Source organism: Truncatella angustata (genome assembly GCF_020726525.1).
Source record: "Truncatella angustata strain MPI-SDFR-AT-0073 chromosome Unknown BKA67scaffold_4, whole genome shotgun sequence".
Classification (NCBI taxonomy): domain Eukaryota; kingdom Fungi; phylum Ascomycota; class Sordariomycetes; order Amphisphaeriales; family Sporocadaceae; genus Truncatella; species Truncatella angustata.
In genome coordinates, this window is record NW_025763384.1 from 1,743,367 (window position 1) to 1,759,929 (window position 16,563).

Sequence of the window (16,563 nt, forward strand, 5' to 3'; positions counted from 1 at the left end):
TTAAAGGGCGGCGGCGATGCGCAGCAAAATATCCCCTATGTCGCCACCACTCGTCCGCGTGGGGTCGTTGCGGTAGAAATAACAATAGCTGGCTATGCCTTCCTCCTTGCATATATCCCGGATGAAGGTGCTGGTGTCGGACTTCACCGCTGGATTCAAGGTATACTGCTGTCCGTCGCCGGACCAGTCATAGAGGCATTGATGGCGTCCTGTGCCATATCTTTGATGACAGTCACGTGCTCGCCTCCCGTGATGTAGCCTTTCTCTGCGTTATCGGGGTAGCAGTACACCAGATCATAACCTGCCGGGTGGAACTCGAATAGCCAGCAGTTTTCAATGTCTTGCAGGCCGCGCCGTGCTTATACACGATCGTATCGATGTCGTAGCCGTCGGGGCTTGGTTAGAGTACTTGGCACACATGTCCTGCTTTACCGTGTACGATCCTCCTATTTTAATAATGACAACGAATGTGGGAGCGATGTATGGACACCGGGAAGAGATCAGCCGAACAAGATTTGATTAGTCGGTAAAGCTTTATTTTTGTCGTATGCCCGCCATATAATGGTGTAGGGTCTCAGAGACATTAAGGGGTATAGATCATGGCGGGTGGGGTAAGGGCCGCAAGGATCTAACAGCTTTTTGATCTAGTATGTACTGGGCCCATAAACTTGTATCACCAAGTGATGGTCATGTGCTCAATAGTCAAAGTCACCTGCGGTGGCCTTACTCCGTGTACCAGTGCCTTGCCTGCCAGTCTCTTGTCACCTATCACTTGCAAGGTCCCTTTGGGTACGTGGGTGACGTGCGTGTAAGCTAGGTTAGGGTCAAAATAATTAGGAAGCAAAAGCTCCATCATATAAACGAGGGCCTCGATGGTTGCCTAGTGCCACCAGTTAGGTAGATGCCTGAGGTGCACAGTCCACCCTTTATAGATAGCCTTCAGGGATCCCCCAGAATAGCTGAGGAACGACGCCACTGAACACACTCTACTGAGGATCAACATGCACACATTTGATCAGTATCATGATCCTACAGAGTAGTGATGTTCATCAGGTTATGAGCCCCACATAGGAATCATGATCATATGCTTCCACAGTATTCTTCATAAAGAAAAATATAGCCACAGTCAGAAAAACGGTAAGAGTCAAAGCAATTCTCCTTTTAGCACCACAAAACACCACAATAAATCCATTTGAAGATATTTTGTGAAGAAAAGATCGACGAATCACCAACAAACGCGTTGATCAGTCGCGAGAGCGCGTCATTAGTTGATCACACATCAAAGCTGTCAGAACACACAGTACAGCCCACCAAACACTGTAGAACAAAACCAATAAATACCAAAATTCTACGTGAAATTTTTCGTAATCACTCAAGGAAAGATTATATCAATACTCGAAAACAGCTTTGTGGGTGCGGGGTTCGTGCAAACAGGTAAAATTCCTAGCACCTACCACCAAAATAACACCAGTCCACTTAAAGAAAACACGTTGTCGGCTAGGCATAAGTCCTCAAAACCTCTCACGATCTACGGATAAATTGGAACAGGGGCAATAAAACCAAAAGTCCTTGAATCAAGAAGCCCTCTAAGCTTCCTTCTTCCTTATTCTCTTCCTGCACATCCATCTATTCCTTCACTCCATCTCTACCGACATGATGGACAGAGATCCTTTTGTCACCAGACCCATTGAGTCTTTGAAAGGTGAAGAAAATCTAGAGGATTGGAAATTTCAGATCACCACACGCCTTGACTGGTACGGCTTGGACCAGACCAGTACATGATATCCTGGTCAACCACGGATGGGATAAGAAGAATGAGAAGGACCCCAAAGTCATCTACGACCACATCTGCAAGTGTATCCCTTGTACTTCTGAGGATCTAGTGGCAGATCTGATGACCAAATGGAATCACCAGAAGCCTGATTCAACACTGCAAGAATACCTCAATCAAGCCTCGAGGATGAAGATTCGGTTGGAAGAGCTCGGCTTTCCAATTCATGAAAGAGTGGCAACCCTGACAGTCTTGATACCACTGAAGGATGTTGATGAAGGATGGTATTCCACACTCTTCTACGACTTCACAGCGAACAAACTACGATGGACCGATCTTCTATCTAAAATCCAAACGAAGGCAACGCTGTTGGAGAAGAAGAAGCCACTGCAACTAGCCAAATGCAAGAAGAACAACACGCAAAATTTATCCGCCAACTGAAGCTGACTATTTGTGATCGGCGATCACTCAAAACACCAAAGTTCATCACGAAATCGTGATTCATAGTGATTCAGAAAGTTCACTTTTAGTTCTTTCAGGCTACCGGGGGGGTGGATGGTTGCCTAGTGCCACCAGTTGTGTAGATGCCTAAGGTGCACGGTCCACCATTGATAGATAGCCTTCAGGGATCCCTCAGAATAGCTGAGGAACGACGCCACTGAACAATACTCTATTGAGGATCACCCTACAAACACTTGATTAGTATTACGATCCTATAGAGTAGTGATGTCCATCAGGCCTTAACTCCTTTCTCGAATTCTTGCAATTCATCAAGCTTGTCCTGGCTCATTTTTGAGTAGTAATCGTAGCCAGAGAACGGCTGGCAGTAATCGATGTTGGCCTGCTAAGGTTGGCATCCTTGAGTAAAGAAGGGGAGGGAGGGTACGCTATGAGTGGGGGACGAGCCTGAGTTGAGCGAAAGTTCTGGTCTCGCCCACCAAACTGCTAAAGATCGGCTGCAAAATTTCGGCAGGAGTGCCGTCACCCATGTTGAAGGGATGAAGCATGGCTGGAGTGGCTGGGGAAACACGTTGTCACGTTGACCTGGAAGTAGTGAAGCTGACTTCGGGTACAAGCATATAAGCTGAGCTGAGCCCTAGTTCCGGTAAATTAGTTCTTTAATTCCTAGCTGTATATCGTAGTTTTTTCTATATTGTTTGATTCATATATAATTATTTGGAATAGATTTTATGCGCTCCTAAAAGTAGGCACTGATTTAGAAAGTGGCACGAGCTATACTCAGTGCTAAGTCTTGGCCCACTCAGCGCTAGATCGTAGTATTAAGAAGCTCGGACTCTCTCTCTTGCTCGACCGGAAAGTGCATCGTCTTATTTTTCTTCTTTCTTGTAAGTATTACATACTCGCATCAAGCTCGCGAAATTATAAGCGATATATGGAGAGAATAATTATGATAGGAGGTGGTGGATGTAGGTTGAGGCGCTTATATTAACATTTAGACACACGTCATTGGCCGCGCTCTCCGTACTGAAATGTATACAGTCAAGTGGTAGCTTAGTATATTCTGGCACTAATAACTATTAATCAACATGAAATATAATTAAAGGGAGTTATTATACACTTTATTTCTTCTTATAAGGCCTATTAACAAGCTTGTAAATCAGCTTTGACTCATATATGCTGTGTTATAAGTCTAGATATAAAAGGGAATTCTGCTTTCATACATTTTCGTACGGGAAACAGGAGCCATGCGTGCTATAGAAATCCGTTTTAAGAATGGGTGAAGTGTTATTTCCAGTGCGCACCGTTTTGGACAGAACGATCTGGGTCATTATCATGTGTTGAGACTGGTTTAGTGCTTAATTCAGCATAGACTCTGCCATTTTCTGATCCCAAAATCTTAGTCTTGGAAATCGTCATGCCGTAAAACCGTCATCTATTTGCAAAATGAGGTTGTTGAAAAGTGGCTCCTTTGGTCCGCCGTAGTTCAATGAGCTTGATACTCACAACCAATACGTAGTTGTAATGCTTCAGAAGGAATAGGTAAAGTTCGCAAACTCAGAAGTTCTGGAAGCATAAAAGTCTTGTGTTATTATCTGTCTGGTTTGCCAGCTCATGTATCACGGCCACCGGGCAGAATGTGAGAAAGTCCTTCGCCAGATCTATCCTCATGCGACAGAACAACACATTGAGAACAAGCTGCTTTCTCTAGAACACAGCGTGATGCAAGCCAAGGCCCTGACTCAAGAAATCAGGCTGCGGGCTGCAGCCAAGAACATCTTCACCCTTCCAGCAAACCGCCGAGCCATGATTGCAGCTTGTGGTCTCATGTTCTTCCAACAGGTGAGCTTTCACCAGTCATTTCGTTTCTCGTAGCTATCATCTCTCCCTAGGCAAGAGGAGGGTTGTTCCAAAGGTCCAAGCTAATATTGTAAATAGATGTGCGGCTTTAACACCATGATGTATTGCTCAAGCACGCTGTTTGCCATTGTTGGTTTCAAAAACCCAGTCGCGGTTGGAACCATTATTGCCGCGATCAATTGGCTCTTCACCGTAGTCTCCATCATATTTATTAACAAAATCGGACGGCGTCGCATTCTGATCTGGACCATGTGGGGGATGCCGGTTTGTCTTGCTGCAGCTGTGATCGCGTTTCACTGGATACCAATCGACCTTTAGACACTTGAGGTCACAGATGACCATGTCAGCACACCGGCATACATCGTTCTGGCTTCTTTGATCTATTCGTCGCTTTCTATGCGGCAGGACTAGGCTGGGTGCCCTGGCAAGCCAACGAATTTCTGCCGATGGAGGTGCGTGCGTTGGGAACGACGGGTATCAACAACTTTAATTGGGGCCCCAATATCATTGTATCGTCCACCTTCTTGTCCATGATGAAGGGCATCACTCCAGCCGGCACTTTCGGCTTTTATGCTTGTACTTCATTTCTAGGCTGGATCTATGTCGTCTTCTGCTTCCCTGAGGCTGCGAACATGACGCTTGAGGAGGTCAGAGCAGTTTTCCAGCATGGTTTCGGAGTGCGTTATGCCGAGGCATGGCGAAAAAAGCAAAGGTTAGCCAAGCAAAGCCAGGAGTAGATTATATTTGCATTTGGATTTCCTGGCCGCTAGCAAACAAGGGCAAGTGAGGGTCAAATGTGATATGGTAAATTGTTATTGATAGTCAAGTGGCACAGTGATAATATAAGAGCTCCAACCGTTACAGGCCGCCAACGCTGTATTTTGATTTTCTCCCCGGGTGCTTCCGCTTCACCGCCCAATAAATAGAGTCTAATGCTCTTCTTATTCTGCCAATGTGCTACTATTAAAAAGGCCTGATACATGGAGATACCCAGAGAATGAAAGTTTGCGTTAACTACGACTTGGAGTCAAACAATGCTATATAAAGCACAAACTATCTGGCCAGCGGGAACCTGATTAGTTGATGGAAACGTGAGATTCAGACTTGGGGATGCATATAGTGTCAAGTGGAGTATGAATGATCCTGAAAGAAGTACAGTTATCAAAGTGTTTCCAGCATCATGTGGTCCACTATTACCAAATATCACTACTCGCCTACGGCATAGCGACTCGGTGAGGCACTGAGAACCGAGCAGACCATTGACTTGTCGCCAGAACCGCCGCATAGCCTGTCGAAGGCCATACCAGCTAGGTCTGTTCCAAGCCGCTGAGGCTGATGGCCCCTTTGGAACACACCCGATGCGTGAGACGTGACATAGTTTTACAGCGCGAGCTGGAGAACACCTCAAAACTTTGCGTTAGTTGCATTACTAGGGTGTAAGGAGAGAATGAAACGCAGAAAGGAATTTTTGAGTTTGTCGTCGTACCATCAAGGTAGTCTCTCAGACCGACCCTTTACGAATAGGACTTTGTAGGCCGCCAAAAAGCAGAAATCAGAATAGTATGGATTCCAATGATTCTTCATATTCTCCTGCTGCAACGGTATTGCCCGCTTGTGAAGCGTGTTGTATTTCAATGATAGAGGCGGACAGTTTATATTATGTTCCGGGCGTGACCGGCTGAGGAGTTCGTCGAAACTCTGATATTGCCCCTCGAAGGCATTAAAGGCTAGGGGCGGCGAGGAAGCTTCTCATCCCCCTTTTCCATCATACACCTCTGTAGTATTATGCTATTAAAGACCTCTCGTATATCGTCGCAAGGGGCAAAAGCGAAAGACTCGAGATCCTCACAGCACTTTTCGAAAAACCGCGCGTGTGGAACCAATGTGCCAATATCTGAAGGTAAAAAAAAGAAAAACCACTAGCTGCTAGAGGCCCTGATCGCGGTGGGAAGCAGCGAGCGGTTGAGGCCACGAGTGCCAAGCGCGAAGGGTGCGATCTAGCAACGCCCTTGGGTATTGTTGGTGGTCCAAAAAATGTCGATGCAGGACTTAGGTGGAAGCAAGGAGCGAACGTCTTAAGAAATAACAATGGCCGGCAACCAGGGTTCTATTATATCGCCCATGCGCACAACGTAATCCCGATGAACCAGCGGCCGACCGTTTTCGGCGTCAAGCTGGTTCGCACGAAGTCATAGTACTGATTTTCTCATAGTAAATTGATGTTTATACCATCTTAAATAAGGTTAGATATCCAAAGTCCCCTTCAAACGCTTTTAATACGGTTGTTTTGTTATCATTACCGCTAGCTGCTATAACAGGTTTTGGACTGGTTGATAAATATTTATAAATTAAGACAAAGGGCTACATCAATGCTACGTCAATATATTCAGCCTGCTCTGTCATGGACCCTAGCTCTAACGTGGTCATGTGGCCGAGTCTGTGAAATGAGACAACAGATGCTTGGAGAAGCTAATACATGAGCATGATCCTTGAAGTGATGCGCGATGCTCTATCGGCTACCTCTACGTCTTCTCGCAAGTACCTTCAACATATCATTGCCCACCTCAATGGCACCAGCGAATCTGGGTTCGAAGAAGCGCTGCGTAATCATGAACCTTTCCTTCCACGTCTCAAAGTGACCCAAGGAGACGCACTCAGCCCAACCTCTCGCTGCAAATGTGAACTCCAGATCATCGCTACGGAAAGATGTATCGTCAATAGCCACACGGATGGCCTCGTCCAGCCGCTCCTGATTGCGAAACAGGTTCTCGGTGACACCTAGCCACATCCTGAAAATGGGTGTTGAGCAAATCATGTGGTCATAGGGCACGATACCCAATGCAGACCAACAGTCTACCATGGCTAGAAGCGAGAGATGATTGTTCGGTAAAAGCAATTCGGGCTTTTTTCCGAGACTGAACTCGTCTAAAACCTCATCGTCAAGAAGCGGGCCGTCTTTCTCGAATCTCCCACCAGCGCTGGTACCAAACACTCGGTCCTTGGCAGCATAGACACGGGCCTTGAGCTCGTCACCTTTATTCTCGAGCATAAGCTTGTATAATTCGGTAGTGCTCTTGGCATACTGCTCGATCTGCTTTCGTGCTTCTGGATTCAAGATAGCGAGGCCTGCGTACACATGCCATTTCTGGCTGTAGATACGCAGCATAATGTTGATTTTGACGTTCTCGATGCCGCCAATGTAGCGCGCTGTCTCCCAGGGGTATTGCTTCATACTGTTCCAAGCTTTGCCCATTGACAGGAAAGCCGCATGGGTCACTGCTTGGGTGTCTGCGGTGATATGGTCGTGTTCTTGAGCTGTAAGGTAGACATGACGACTTTGTAGGCAGCTCAGGACCGCTTCGACTTTCTGGAACGATTCATCAGAGGCGCGATGTTTGATCAGAACCTGCGAAATTAGCAGTGAACGGTACAAGCAGAAACGAGAAAATGTCGCCACTAGAGGTTGACTCGAGCATGAAAAGACAGCAAAAAGAGAAGCACATCAGTTTGGTATGATGTGTCATTAAGCACAGTTGTGCTTCTGCGTCGAGTAAAACAATTCGTGTTGGGTTTGTACAGCAGAAATGCAAGACTGAACTCACCAACGGCTGATCCCTGGTGTCGGTTCCTGGTCCGTGGAGTGAATGGCAAGAGACAATGTCACAATCATCAGGTAGATATTTCTCCAGTGCATCGATCTCAGGCTTCTTGCACGATGTCTGGCCACCAACGATGGCACCCATTTTGGTTGAAGGTGCGTACAACGCCGCAATCTTATCTATGTTGGCAGCTTCTACACTGTACATGATCCAGTCGCTCGATCGAGACACAAAGTGGCCATTCCGGAAAATTTGAACATTGCTCTGGACAAACTCTCAGTACATGTTCCTGAGATGCGAAATAACTACAGATATATACCCTACTAGCGAACTCTTCCTTCAAGCTTTCGTAGTTTTCATCCCTGTCGCAGCCGTGGATTCTATTCGGGACCGAGTCAGCCTATTGGAATACTATTAGCTTCTTATTGCAACATAAGTGGCAGAAAATAAAGTGTTTCCGTATTGCATTCAGACAAGAAAAAATTAAGGTAGCTGAGAAGTAACATCATGGAAAGCAAGCAGCCAGCCGGGGACCAGAATGGCCGATCCAGCCTGCCACAAGCAATGCTCGAGCCAAATGCACTCAAGTCATCATTTGCAAGGAAGGGGAATAGTAGGCGGAGAAAAAGGTCTTACCTGATAAAGATCTCAGAGGCTCAAGAGCTTGGCAGCGGAATCGCTACGTTGATGGGTAAATCATACCTCCATCCAGCATCGCTGAGCCTCTGAGCATACATCTTCCCCATGGCTCCCATACCAATAATGCCTACCACAAAGTTCTCCATTCCAGGAGGGATTCTGCTCGAGGTTGCCGCCATGGTGGATTGCTGACAATAATGCTCTGTCCGTCAATCAACCAGTTGGAATCATAAACCACCTCATTCTATTCCGGAAGAGAATGCGCGCGCAAGCTAAAGCTGGCGTGAGGTGAGAATTGATTAAAGGATGAGTGAGACGGGAAGTTGGAGAAGAGCTCTGCATTCTTTTTAACCTTCGAGAATTTTGGGAAGACAAACGCAGGTGGGGCACCGGCATCATTCCGGCCCGGCGCAGAGGTGCAGCACCTACTAATCCATTGACTACTGTTTATGGTCGGCGACGTGAACAATTCGTGTATCGAGTTTGCATTTCCGGTGAAGTCCATTACCATTCAGTCTGTCTGACGATACCTGCCTCTATAGAAACACTCTTGGTGATTCCAATACTGAGAGTTTGTAGTGTTGAATCGAAAACAGTTGTTTGTCTTGGTGCTTTCAACCAAAACCACTCCACTTTGATGCATATTCCCTCGCATTGCGTAGCCTAAGTCCAACGGACATGAGTAATCAACTACCACTACGTGATAGATCGTAGATTGGTTCACCTATTTGAGAACGTAACATGGCCGGTCTCTTTGCTCTAGGTTCCAACGGCTCCGGACAACTTGGCATTGGTCACAAAGAGGATGTCTCGGTCCCCAAGCCGGTAATTTTCCATTGCGAGCCTCCGTCAGACGCCATTGTCAAGGTTGCTGCAGGTGGAAATCATACCATAATACTCACCGAGTCTGGTGAAGCATACTGGAGCGGCGACTCATCAAAAGGCGCATGCGGAATCACCACCATCAGCACAGCAGATAACGCACAGTTTGAGGAGCTCGTCCTTTCTGAGACAGAAGCATTGGGCCCGATTGCGCTCGTGGCTTGCACGTGGGAGAGCTCAACCTTTGTTGTTAAAGATGACAACGGGAGAGCTACAAAGGTCTACAGCTGCGGTATTGGAGAGCATGGGCAGTTGGGATTTGAAGCAAAGGGCATCGTGGAACCAAAGCTTGTCCCCAACTTCCCACCTCCAGAAACAGAAGTTGTCCGGCTCGCTGCAGGACTAGCGCATGTCGTCGCTGTACTCAGCAATGGTGAGGTTTGCGGTTGGGGTAATGGGAGAAAAGGACAACTGGGACAGCTAGTTGCACTCAATGATGGCACGTCACCAGTGCCTGTAGTTCACCTTGCTCCGCATCAGATTGGCCATGTCAGTGGTGTCGATTTTCAAGTAGTCGACGTGGTATGTGGGCAGTATTCCACTGCCCTCATCGGAAACCCGGAGCAAGGCAAAATGGTTGTTCTTGGTGCTGACAAGTGGGGGTTGAAGTCCAACGCGCTTTCAGCTCTCCCAGACTGGACATTGATCAGCGGCAGTTGGGGCAGTATATATGTCTTGAAAAGCGACGGCACATTGAGTGCTTGGGGACGAAACGACCATGGTCAACTGCCGCCACCGGAGATTCCCAAACTCAAGCACATCCAGGCAGGAAGCGAACACGTGCTTGCAATAACTGAAAATGAGGAAGCCATTACTTGGGGATGGGGCGAGCATGGCAACTGCGGGCCACAAACCGAAGGAAAGTCTGGTGACGTGAAAGGACGTTGGAATGTTATTGCTTCATCAAGTAACCTTCCGGAGGGGTCTCGAATCACAACCATAGGAGCAGGTTGCGCTACAAGCTGGATCTACGTGCAAGCGGAGGGTATACATTTATAGCGCCAATTGTGTTTTGTGACACAGCGATGTTCGGTTCCTGAAACCCCAAAAGCAAATTATGTAAATACAATACGTGGCCCATGAACACTGGCGAAGAAAACAGATGAGCCTACTTCCAGGCATCCTATTCGCCAAACAGGCCGTACTTTCGAACGTCTGAGAGGCGCTGTGTTGGTTCAAAACCTGAGGGTGTGGGTATACCATTGGATCCTTTAGACATCAAGCCGCTCTCGCCGACAGACTGCTGAGTCATGGCTGATCGGATATTGATGGCAGAGACGGACGCGTTCTGTTTACAATTAGAATCTTGCCGGACATGACGCCCGTGATGACAACTACTGACCGGTTGCGCACTTGCGCTCCATTCCAATCGAGCGCTTTCCTCTTCTTCATCCTCATCCTCGTTGAGGTTTACCGGCTCCCACTGGTTATCATTGTCCTGAGGTACAAACAACGAGTCCTCGTCGTCGAAAGCTGGAGGAGGAGGGCGTTCAGATACTCTTGAATTGGACGGACGTAATGAGGGCATGGGTCTCTCTTGCCGCGAGGATGCCGGTTGTGGTGCGGGACTAGGCGCATGTGAAGTTGCGCGACTAGCTGAAGCTTCAAGCTGTGGCAGCTTAGGCCCTTTGACATTGGCTCTGGACTTCTTGCCCTTCTGGCCAGGAACCCCGCGGTCTCCAACTGTCATGAGCAGGAACTTGCATTTGAGACCATCCCCTTCGTAACTGATCTGCATTGGCCGTGATGGCAAAGAGTAGCTTGCTGTGATCTCACTGTTGAGCGGAGCTGCATGCTGTGTAATAGCTCGGAAATCCTTCACACTCACCACAACATGTATGCTGTCTTCTGCCACCTCAAACTTTTCAAACTCATCTCGTTCAACAGCGATCGATGTATGCAATGGTTTCTTGAGGACCTCTTGGCATAGTTAGTACACGTTACGATCAAGTAATTAAAAACATACCATCACCGTGTGCAACCTTCTCAGTATAGCAGGTGAAATTGACAGTTTGATCATCGTCGGCATGAATATCGAGGTATTCGATACCAGGTCCAAAGTGGTCCATAAGTTGTCGCAATGTACGAGATGCCATTTTCCATTCATTCGGTGCTTCCTCCATATTGAATTTTGCGTGGACAGGAGCGCTGACCTCGAATGGCAGACGATACTTGGTGGTCATACCTAGGGCTTTTGTTAGGAAAAGGCTTTCATAGGTCATAAACAAGAGTCAAACCTGCCGTTTCTGCAGATAATCTTGACAATAAATCTGCTGTTCCTCCCCGCCTCGTCTTCAATAGCAACATCACAACGCTCAATCGTGGTGTCCTTCTCATGCTCATGTGTGGGATCTCCGCTGCGGGCACGGAAGAGGGACAGAAGAGCCTGACAACTTTTGCATTAGAATGGTATGCGCATCTGCAAAAAAAACTACTCACCCGATTGTACAATTTACAGTAGAATTTGTTTCTGTTCGGCGGAGCACCTTCATATTGATAACGAGAGAAAAATCGGTTGGTTGCGAAGGAGAATTTAGCGTATGCTGACTTGGATGAGTTCATTGCAGTAAAGTCAAGCTGTGAACACAGAAATCAGCAATTAGACCTTCTGATAAACCTAGACATCCAAACGATTCTTTCACACCTTGTCCTTTGTGGCTTCAAGTGAAACTTCTTCGCCAAACTTGTTGAGACATGCTAGGGCCTCACGTAAAGCGCCAACACCTTCCTCGCTCAACGTGAACTTTAGAAGCGGCATGCTGAGAGGGTAAAGAGTCTTGAGGCGAATTCTACTGCGTAAACATAGCTGTTCCAATCAAACACCCAATGAAATTCTTTGATGCTTGGTGACGCCAAGGAACGAGCAGGACCATGCAAGTATACACACAAACTACAGACTGCAATGATTTTATGCAAGTTTTTCATTTACCGAGGGTCAACCTGAGCTGACTGTGCCTGTGTGATGTGATGCCCACCTAACATGTGCTACTAGAGAGTCGCGTTGGAAAGCGCGTCGCGGGGTCGCAGCCATGTAAGAACACTAGAAACACTGTGCACTTATCGTGAGTTTTGTGCATTTCATACAGTGCGTGTTCCACTAGTGCGGCTCCATGACATCAATCCACAAGGCATCTATCTTGGTATTCTAATTATGCTTTTCTGTACCTATGCCAACATTACTTAGACTTAGACACCCTAACAACACATCCTTTTCGGTAGTTTCAGTATGCCTCGTTCATCATTGCCGCAAGATATCGTCCTTCTGCTTTGTCAAGAGCTGGCGTTCCGATGTGACTTTGCCACGCTATTCCAGTGCTCTCTAGTCAGTCGAAGAGTAGCAAGCCTTGCCATAGAGCAACTTTACGGGTAGGTCATTTTCTCTTGCTGGTTCCGTCGATGACACTTGGTGAGCCAGAGATCGCGTCCAGATGCTTTGATGCTTTTTCTTAAAGAGCGCATCTACAATGGCTTTTATTCAATAGAGCAGTTCCGACTGCTGCAGTCCATCTGCGATTCCAGACGGCTCAGGCTGCCACTTTCGTCAAACCGCGTGATTTGTTGCTCATCTTCGACCACGGCGACTATCCTGGTACTTGCTGCTAGGTATGCAGGCATAATAAAGCTACCAAAAACTAACTTCTTCTGCAGTGTCCAGGAACTGTCGCCCATTAACCAACCTGAAACATTCAGCCTGAAAAAACTGGCAAGATTATGGCGCTCAATACTTTTGTCGAGTATTGGGCAGACGATTTACCCGTACTGCACCTATATCCGGTCTTTGTCTCTTGGGAACTACGGATCGCTGCTTGAAGACATCTGGAATAATAAGGATGTTACTCTTCTAGAACCTCAAGATGAGATCAAACAATTTGTAGTTCTTCGTGGGAATCAAACGCTGAAAAGACCGACCAGGAGCCAGGCTATGCCCCTGTTTGACTTTCAGCAATCTATGATCGAGGCTGGAGAGGCAATCACGCAATGCGTAAGTGTATACGTCAAGCTTCTCTGGCTGCAATTAGCAAAGTTGCTACAGACGCCCTACTTGGATGATTACAAAAGAACCCTCTCGCCTCGTCCTGCCGTAAATGCTAATTGCTATTTAATGCTTAGGTCAAGCAGGCGGCGGACCAGACTGAAACATCTGTGACTCTTGTACACCTGGAGGTCACCATGATACCACGAGAGATTCTGCCGGTTTGGCTTACCCGCCTCCCATCGCTACAGTCCCTTCATCTACAGGATGGATCATCACTGACAGCGGAAGCTGCGAGTGCAATAGCCCAGTGGTGCCCCAAATTCTCTGAATTTCGGTGCTTGACGTGTCGAGGCGACGAGATTGACGAGAACGTAGCGCGGTTCTTCCAGATTCTGCGACCGAATACCTTGCAATGCTTTGAGATCATCAGCTTCAACGACATTGGTGAACAAACATTGATTGCCCTGAATGCTCATGCGGTGTCACTTAAAGTCCTCACGCTAGGTAGCTTACCAGGCGCCGTGATGAGCTCTTTGAACGTTCTTCCTGCTTGTGTGGCTTTAGAGAGTCTCAGTCTCGAAAGCCAGCGGCATAATCCCTGTGACTTAGCTGGCAACGAAACGGTCCTAAAGGAAATAGCTTCTTGGATTCAGAATTGCACAAAACTCCGTAATTTGACGCTCACCAATATCAGAGATGGCCTCCTCGTTGTCAAGGATGTTCTTAACTCGCCTGGTATCCGGCTGCGTGCGCTGGATCTGCAAGGCTTCAGTTCACATGGTGAGGAGGTGGATGTTGCCGCCTGGAAAGCGCTTGCTCAGCAGGACGAGCTCGAGGACCTTGCTATCGGTGGTCTGGACGGAATGCCGGATGCGTTGATCATACATGAGACGCCGCCATTGGCAGAGTCAATCTGCAAGCTGAACAATCTCAAATCACTCGATTTAAAGAGGGCATCGGTTCGTGCGATTGAACTCCGCAAAATAATTATGGCTCTCCCAGCATTGACAAATCTGAGCTTCGGTGGTGATTGGATCGATGACCAGATTCTTGAATCACTTGGCACGATACGGCACCTTCAGAACTTGCTCGTTAATGCATTGTCGGTGTTCACGTTCGAAGGCCTTCAGACATTTGCTCAAAACCTTGATCCGGAGCGGCAAAAGGGGATTGTCGTTGAGATCAACAATCAGATAGGGAACTGGAAATTCAATGAAGACGAGGAGGCTTGGCTTGTCAGCCACTTTGTCAATGTCCTTGGAGGAAGGATTGATATTGGTGTATTTAAAGATCCCGATGAGGCTCACGAGGGTGACTTCTCATCAGACTCGGACTAAACCAACCAGGGATAAGCGACAATATACTACGCTACTTCACAGGCGTTCAACCAAGACCAGAATTTGTAGGATACGAAGAGTACAGGACAACATTTGACAGACATAATGTAGAACCGGCAAAGACCATATATTACAGCAAGCATAGCCGGAGTGCTAGTCTAAGATTTTCCCACATGTTTTCAATTGTGACTGAAAAGTTTACAGCCTTATTAGGTACTAATCTTGGGTAAAAGGAAGACGGCATCTACGCACCGTTCAATACATGGGAAGATACGTGTGATATGAGCCCAACTGTACTAGAATTAAAATCTTGTACTTTTTCTAACACCGGTCGCATTGAATACATAGAAATGCTCGATATGTTTTGAATTCGAGGAAATATCGACAATATTCGTTCTTAGAGAATCTTGGAGATACGCAACTGCCCAAACCCACGCACCAGCAATCCCTCCACAAAGCAGAATTCAACAAGCATGAATCTGCATACATCTGTAATTATACTAGAGTAGAGAGCTAATTCGTTGGCTTCTAGAAAAGAAAAAGTAAAAAGTAAATTGATTGTCTTTATTACGTCGTCATGACTTTGCATACACACTTCAAGGTCACCTGACAAGCCGATGACGTCGTGCCCGTGCTTGATTCACCTTGTGGCCACGACTTCCATAAGCCAACATTTCAATCAAATTTGAGGGAACGTGAACCTCACATTCGAGAAAATAGCTGTTTACACCACTAGTGACCCTCCTCGCATCTTGTCTCAATTGTCCATTCGGGGTTTTCTTTTTTAGTGTGCTGTGAACTTGCTGCAGTAACGCACGCCGCCAAGATGCCACCCATTCCAACATACACAGATAGCCCGATCGCTACAAAAGCGTCAGGTGTAGTTCCACAAACAACATCAGTGCCAGCGAAGGATTCAGAGAAAGTCACGGCTACAACTACGACTACGGCTGCACCGACGAGTGCACAGTTTTATCCTCAGGCTAAGCCCGGTGCTGTACCTTCGTTGCCAACAGCCACGACTACAGCTCAATCACGTGGTGCTTATATACCTCCAATTCCTACGCAAGGTGTCAACAGTGATGATCGTCCACCTGCACCACAACCTGGAGCATTTCCTCAACCTACCAAGATCCATGTTCCGCCTCCTCCAAAGGATGGGGAGAAGTACGTCCCCTCATCAGCAACGACGTCTACCCCTCCATCTGCCACAGTATCATATCCCCTGCAAATGTCAATCCCACCTCCAACCATGGCGTATCCAGCCCAGCAATCCGGCACGTCCTCGGCGGTAGCTTCTGGGCCAACATACGGCAGCCAAGGCGGCGAACTTGGCCAAAATCTGCAACACCCACCCGGTTATCACCAGGACGGAAATGCATCTGAACTTAACAGGTACCAGAGGACTGCTATGGAACAAAACGACACCACCTATCACCAGCAGTCCGAGGCGGAGGATGACGGAGTCTGGAATTCTGCAAAGAAGTGGGCCCAGGCAACAGGCGAGAAGCTGGCCGCAGCGGAGACAGAGGTATGGAAAAGGATTAACAAGGAATAGGGTACTGATACAGGGGGTGATTCTGTGGACTTGAGAGGACTCAGTGCCTACTATGGTCAGCTTTGGTGCTCCATTCCATTGATGTTTGCACTATAATTGGGCTGCGCCGGCAAGCAACTCAAGACGCGGATAGCCCCTGCACTCCCGCTTGCAATTGCTGAAAAGAGATGCGATAGGACGAATCTCCGGATAACTTCTTGTTGCTATTTACGGGGTTTACAGCTAACGTGCCCGTGAAAATGGGAGGGCCAACGTGGGAAGTCTGTTTAGAAGCAGGTTCAGCCTATTGTGGCCTCGGTTTCCGTAAGTTGCGTTGCGTAAACATCAAACAAACTTGCTATCAGATAAAACAAACCACGGTTTGCATTATTCTACCCACAAAAGATCAGTCTACATGGAATATGAGTGATCGGGGTTTTTTTCCCGGGTCGTAACGCGGTCATTCCTTGCTGTGTAAAATCGCGACTACCTCAACTTGGCTC

General features: G+C 47.3%; 7 protein-coding genes across 7 annotated transcripts; 5 read left to right on the forward strand and 2 right to left on the reverse strand.

Annotated features, from left to right (window-relative positions):
• Positions 1-1,404: 1,404 nt before the first annotated feature.
• BKA67DRAFT_691284 (uncharacterized protein) lies at positions 1,405-2,212 on the forward strand (the record flags this gene model as incomplete). Its single annotated transcript, XM_046109167.1, has 2 exons — positions 1,405-1,702; positions 1,776-2,212. Exons 1-2 carry the CDS (start codon positions 1,654-1,656, stop codon positions 2,210-2,212), a joined length of 486 nt encoding a protein of 161 aa, XP_045958502.1. The 5' UTR covers positions 1,405-1,653.
• A 1,632-nt stretch (positions 2,213-3,844) lies between these two features.
• On the forward strand, positions 3,845-4,827 carry BKA67DRAFT_658546 (myo-inositol transporter 1; the record flags this gene model as incomplete). Its single annotated transcript, XM_046107296.1, has 3 exons — positions 3,845-4,072; positions 4,169-4,354; positions 4,438-4,827. 3 exons carry the CDS (start codon positions 3,845-3,847, stop codon positions 4,825-4,827), a joined length of 804 nt encoding a protein of 267 aa, XP_045958503.1.
• Positions 4,828-6,416: 1,589 nt separating this feature from the next.
• BKA67DRAFT_564484 (prephenate dehydrogenase) lies at positions 6,417-8,642 on the reverse strand. The gene is made up of 4 exons (XM_046102747.1): positions 8,392-8,642; positions 8,009-8,069; positions 7,693-7,953; positions 6,417-7,496 (listed from the first exon to the last, which is right to left on the reverse strand). Exons 1-4 carry the CDS (start codon positions 8,505-8,507, stop codon positions 6,600-6,602), a joined length of 1,335 nt encoding a protein of 444 aa, XP_045958504.1. The 5' UTR covers positions 8,508-8,642; the 3' UTR covers positions 6,417-6,599.
• A 427-nt stretch (positions 8,643-9,069) lies between these two features.
• On the forward strand, positions 9,070-10,209 carry BKA67DRAFT_658548 (RCC1 domain-containing protein; the record flags this gene model as incomplete). The annotated part of the gene is made up of 1 exon (XM_046107297.1): positions 9,070-10,209. The coding sequence occupies one exon, from the start codon at positions 9,070-9,072 to the stop codon at positions 10,207-10,209; it is 1,140 nt and encodes a 379-aa protein (XP_045958505.1).
• A 62-nt stretch (positions 10,210-10,271) lies between these two features.
• BKA67DRAFT_676755 (Rad9-domain-containing protein) lies at positions 10,272-11,968 on the reverse strand (the record flags this gene model as incomplete). Its single annotated transcript, XM_046108812.1, has 5 exons — positions 10,272-11,130; positions 11,177-11,418; positions 11,448-11,596; positions 11,650-11,787; positions 11,855-11,968. 5 exons carry the CDS (start codon positions 11,966-11,968, stop codon positions 10,334-10,336), a joined length of 1,440 nt encoding a protein of 479 aa, XP_045958506.1. The 3' UTR covers positions 10,272-10,333.
• A 402-nt stretch (positions 11,969-12,370) lies between these two features.
• Positions 12,371-14,695, forward strand: BKA67DRAFT_564492 (uncharacterized protein). Its single transcript, XM_046102748.1, has 3 exons — positions 12,371-12,576; positions 12,859-13,192; positions 13,321-14,695. The coding sequence occupies exons 1-3, from the start codon at positions 12,437-12,439 to the stop codon at positions 14,521-14,523; spliced, it is 1,677 nt and encodes a 558-aa protein (XP_045958507.1). The 5' UTR covers positions 12,371-12,436; the 3' UTR covers positions 14,524-14,695.
• A 654-nt stretch (positions 14,696-15,349) lies between these two features.
• On the forward strand, positions 15,350-16,081 carry BKA67DRAFT_535570 (uncharacterized protein; the record flags this gene model as incomplete). The annotated part of the gene is made up of 1 exon (XM_046100035.1): positions 15,350-16,081. The coding sequence occupies one exon, from the start codon at positions 15,350-15,352 to the stop codon at positions 16,079-16,081; it is 732 nt and encodes a 243-aa protein (XP_045958508.1).
• Positions 16,082-16,563: the final 482 nt, after the last annotated feature.

What these genes read in the sequence shown, in the direction of transcription:
- BKA67DRAFT_564484 (XM_046102747.1), bottom strand. Translation starts at nt 8,507, where the DNA reads ATGGCGGCAACCTCGAGCAGAATCCCTCCTGGAATGGAGAACTTTGTG. An exon ending in CTCAGCGATGCTGGATGGAG is followed by an intron (nt 8,070 to 8,391) that starts GTATGATTTACC and finishes GGTCCCGAATAG; the next exon opens with AATCCACGGCTGCGACAGGG. An exon ending in ACACCAGGGATCAGCCGTTG is followed by an intron (nt 7,497 to 7,692) that starts GTGAGTTCAGTC and finishes CTAATTTCGCAG; the next exon opens with GTTCTGATCAAACATCGCGC.
- BKA67DRAFT_564492 (XM_046102748.1), top strand. Translation starts at nt 12,437, where the DNA reads ATGCCTCGTTCATCATTGCCGCAAGATATCGTCCTTCTGCTTTGTCAA. An exon ending in GCCATAGAGCAACTTTACGG is followed by an intron (nt 12,577 to 12,858) that starts GTAGGTCATTTT and finishes CTTCTTCTGCAG; the next exon opens with TGTCCAGGAACTGTCGCCCA. An exon ending in GAGAGGCAATCACGCAATGC is followed by an intron (nt 13,193 to 13,320) that starts GTAAGTGTATAC and finishes TTTAATGCTTAG; the next exon opens with GTCAAGCAGGCGGCGGACCA.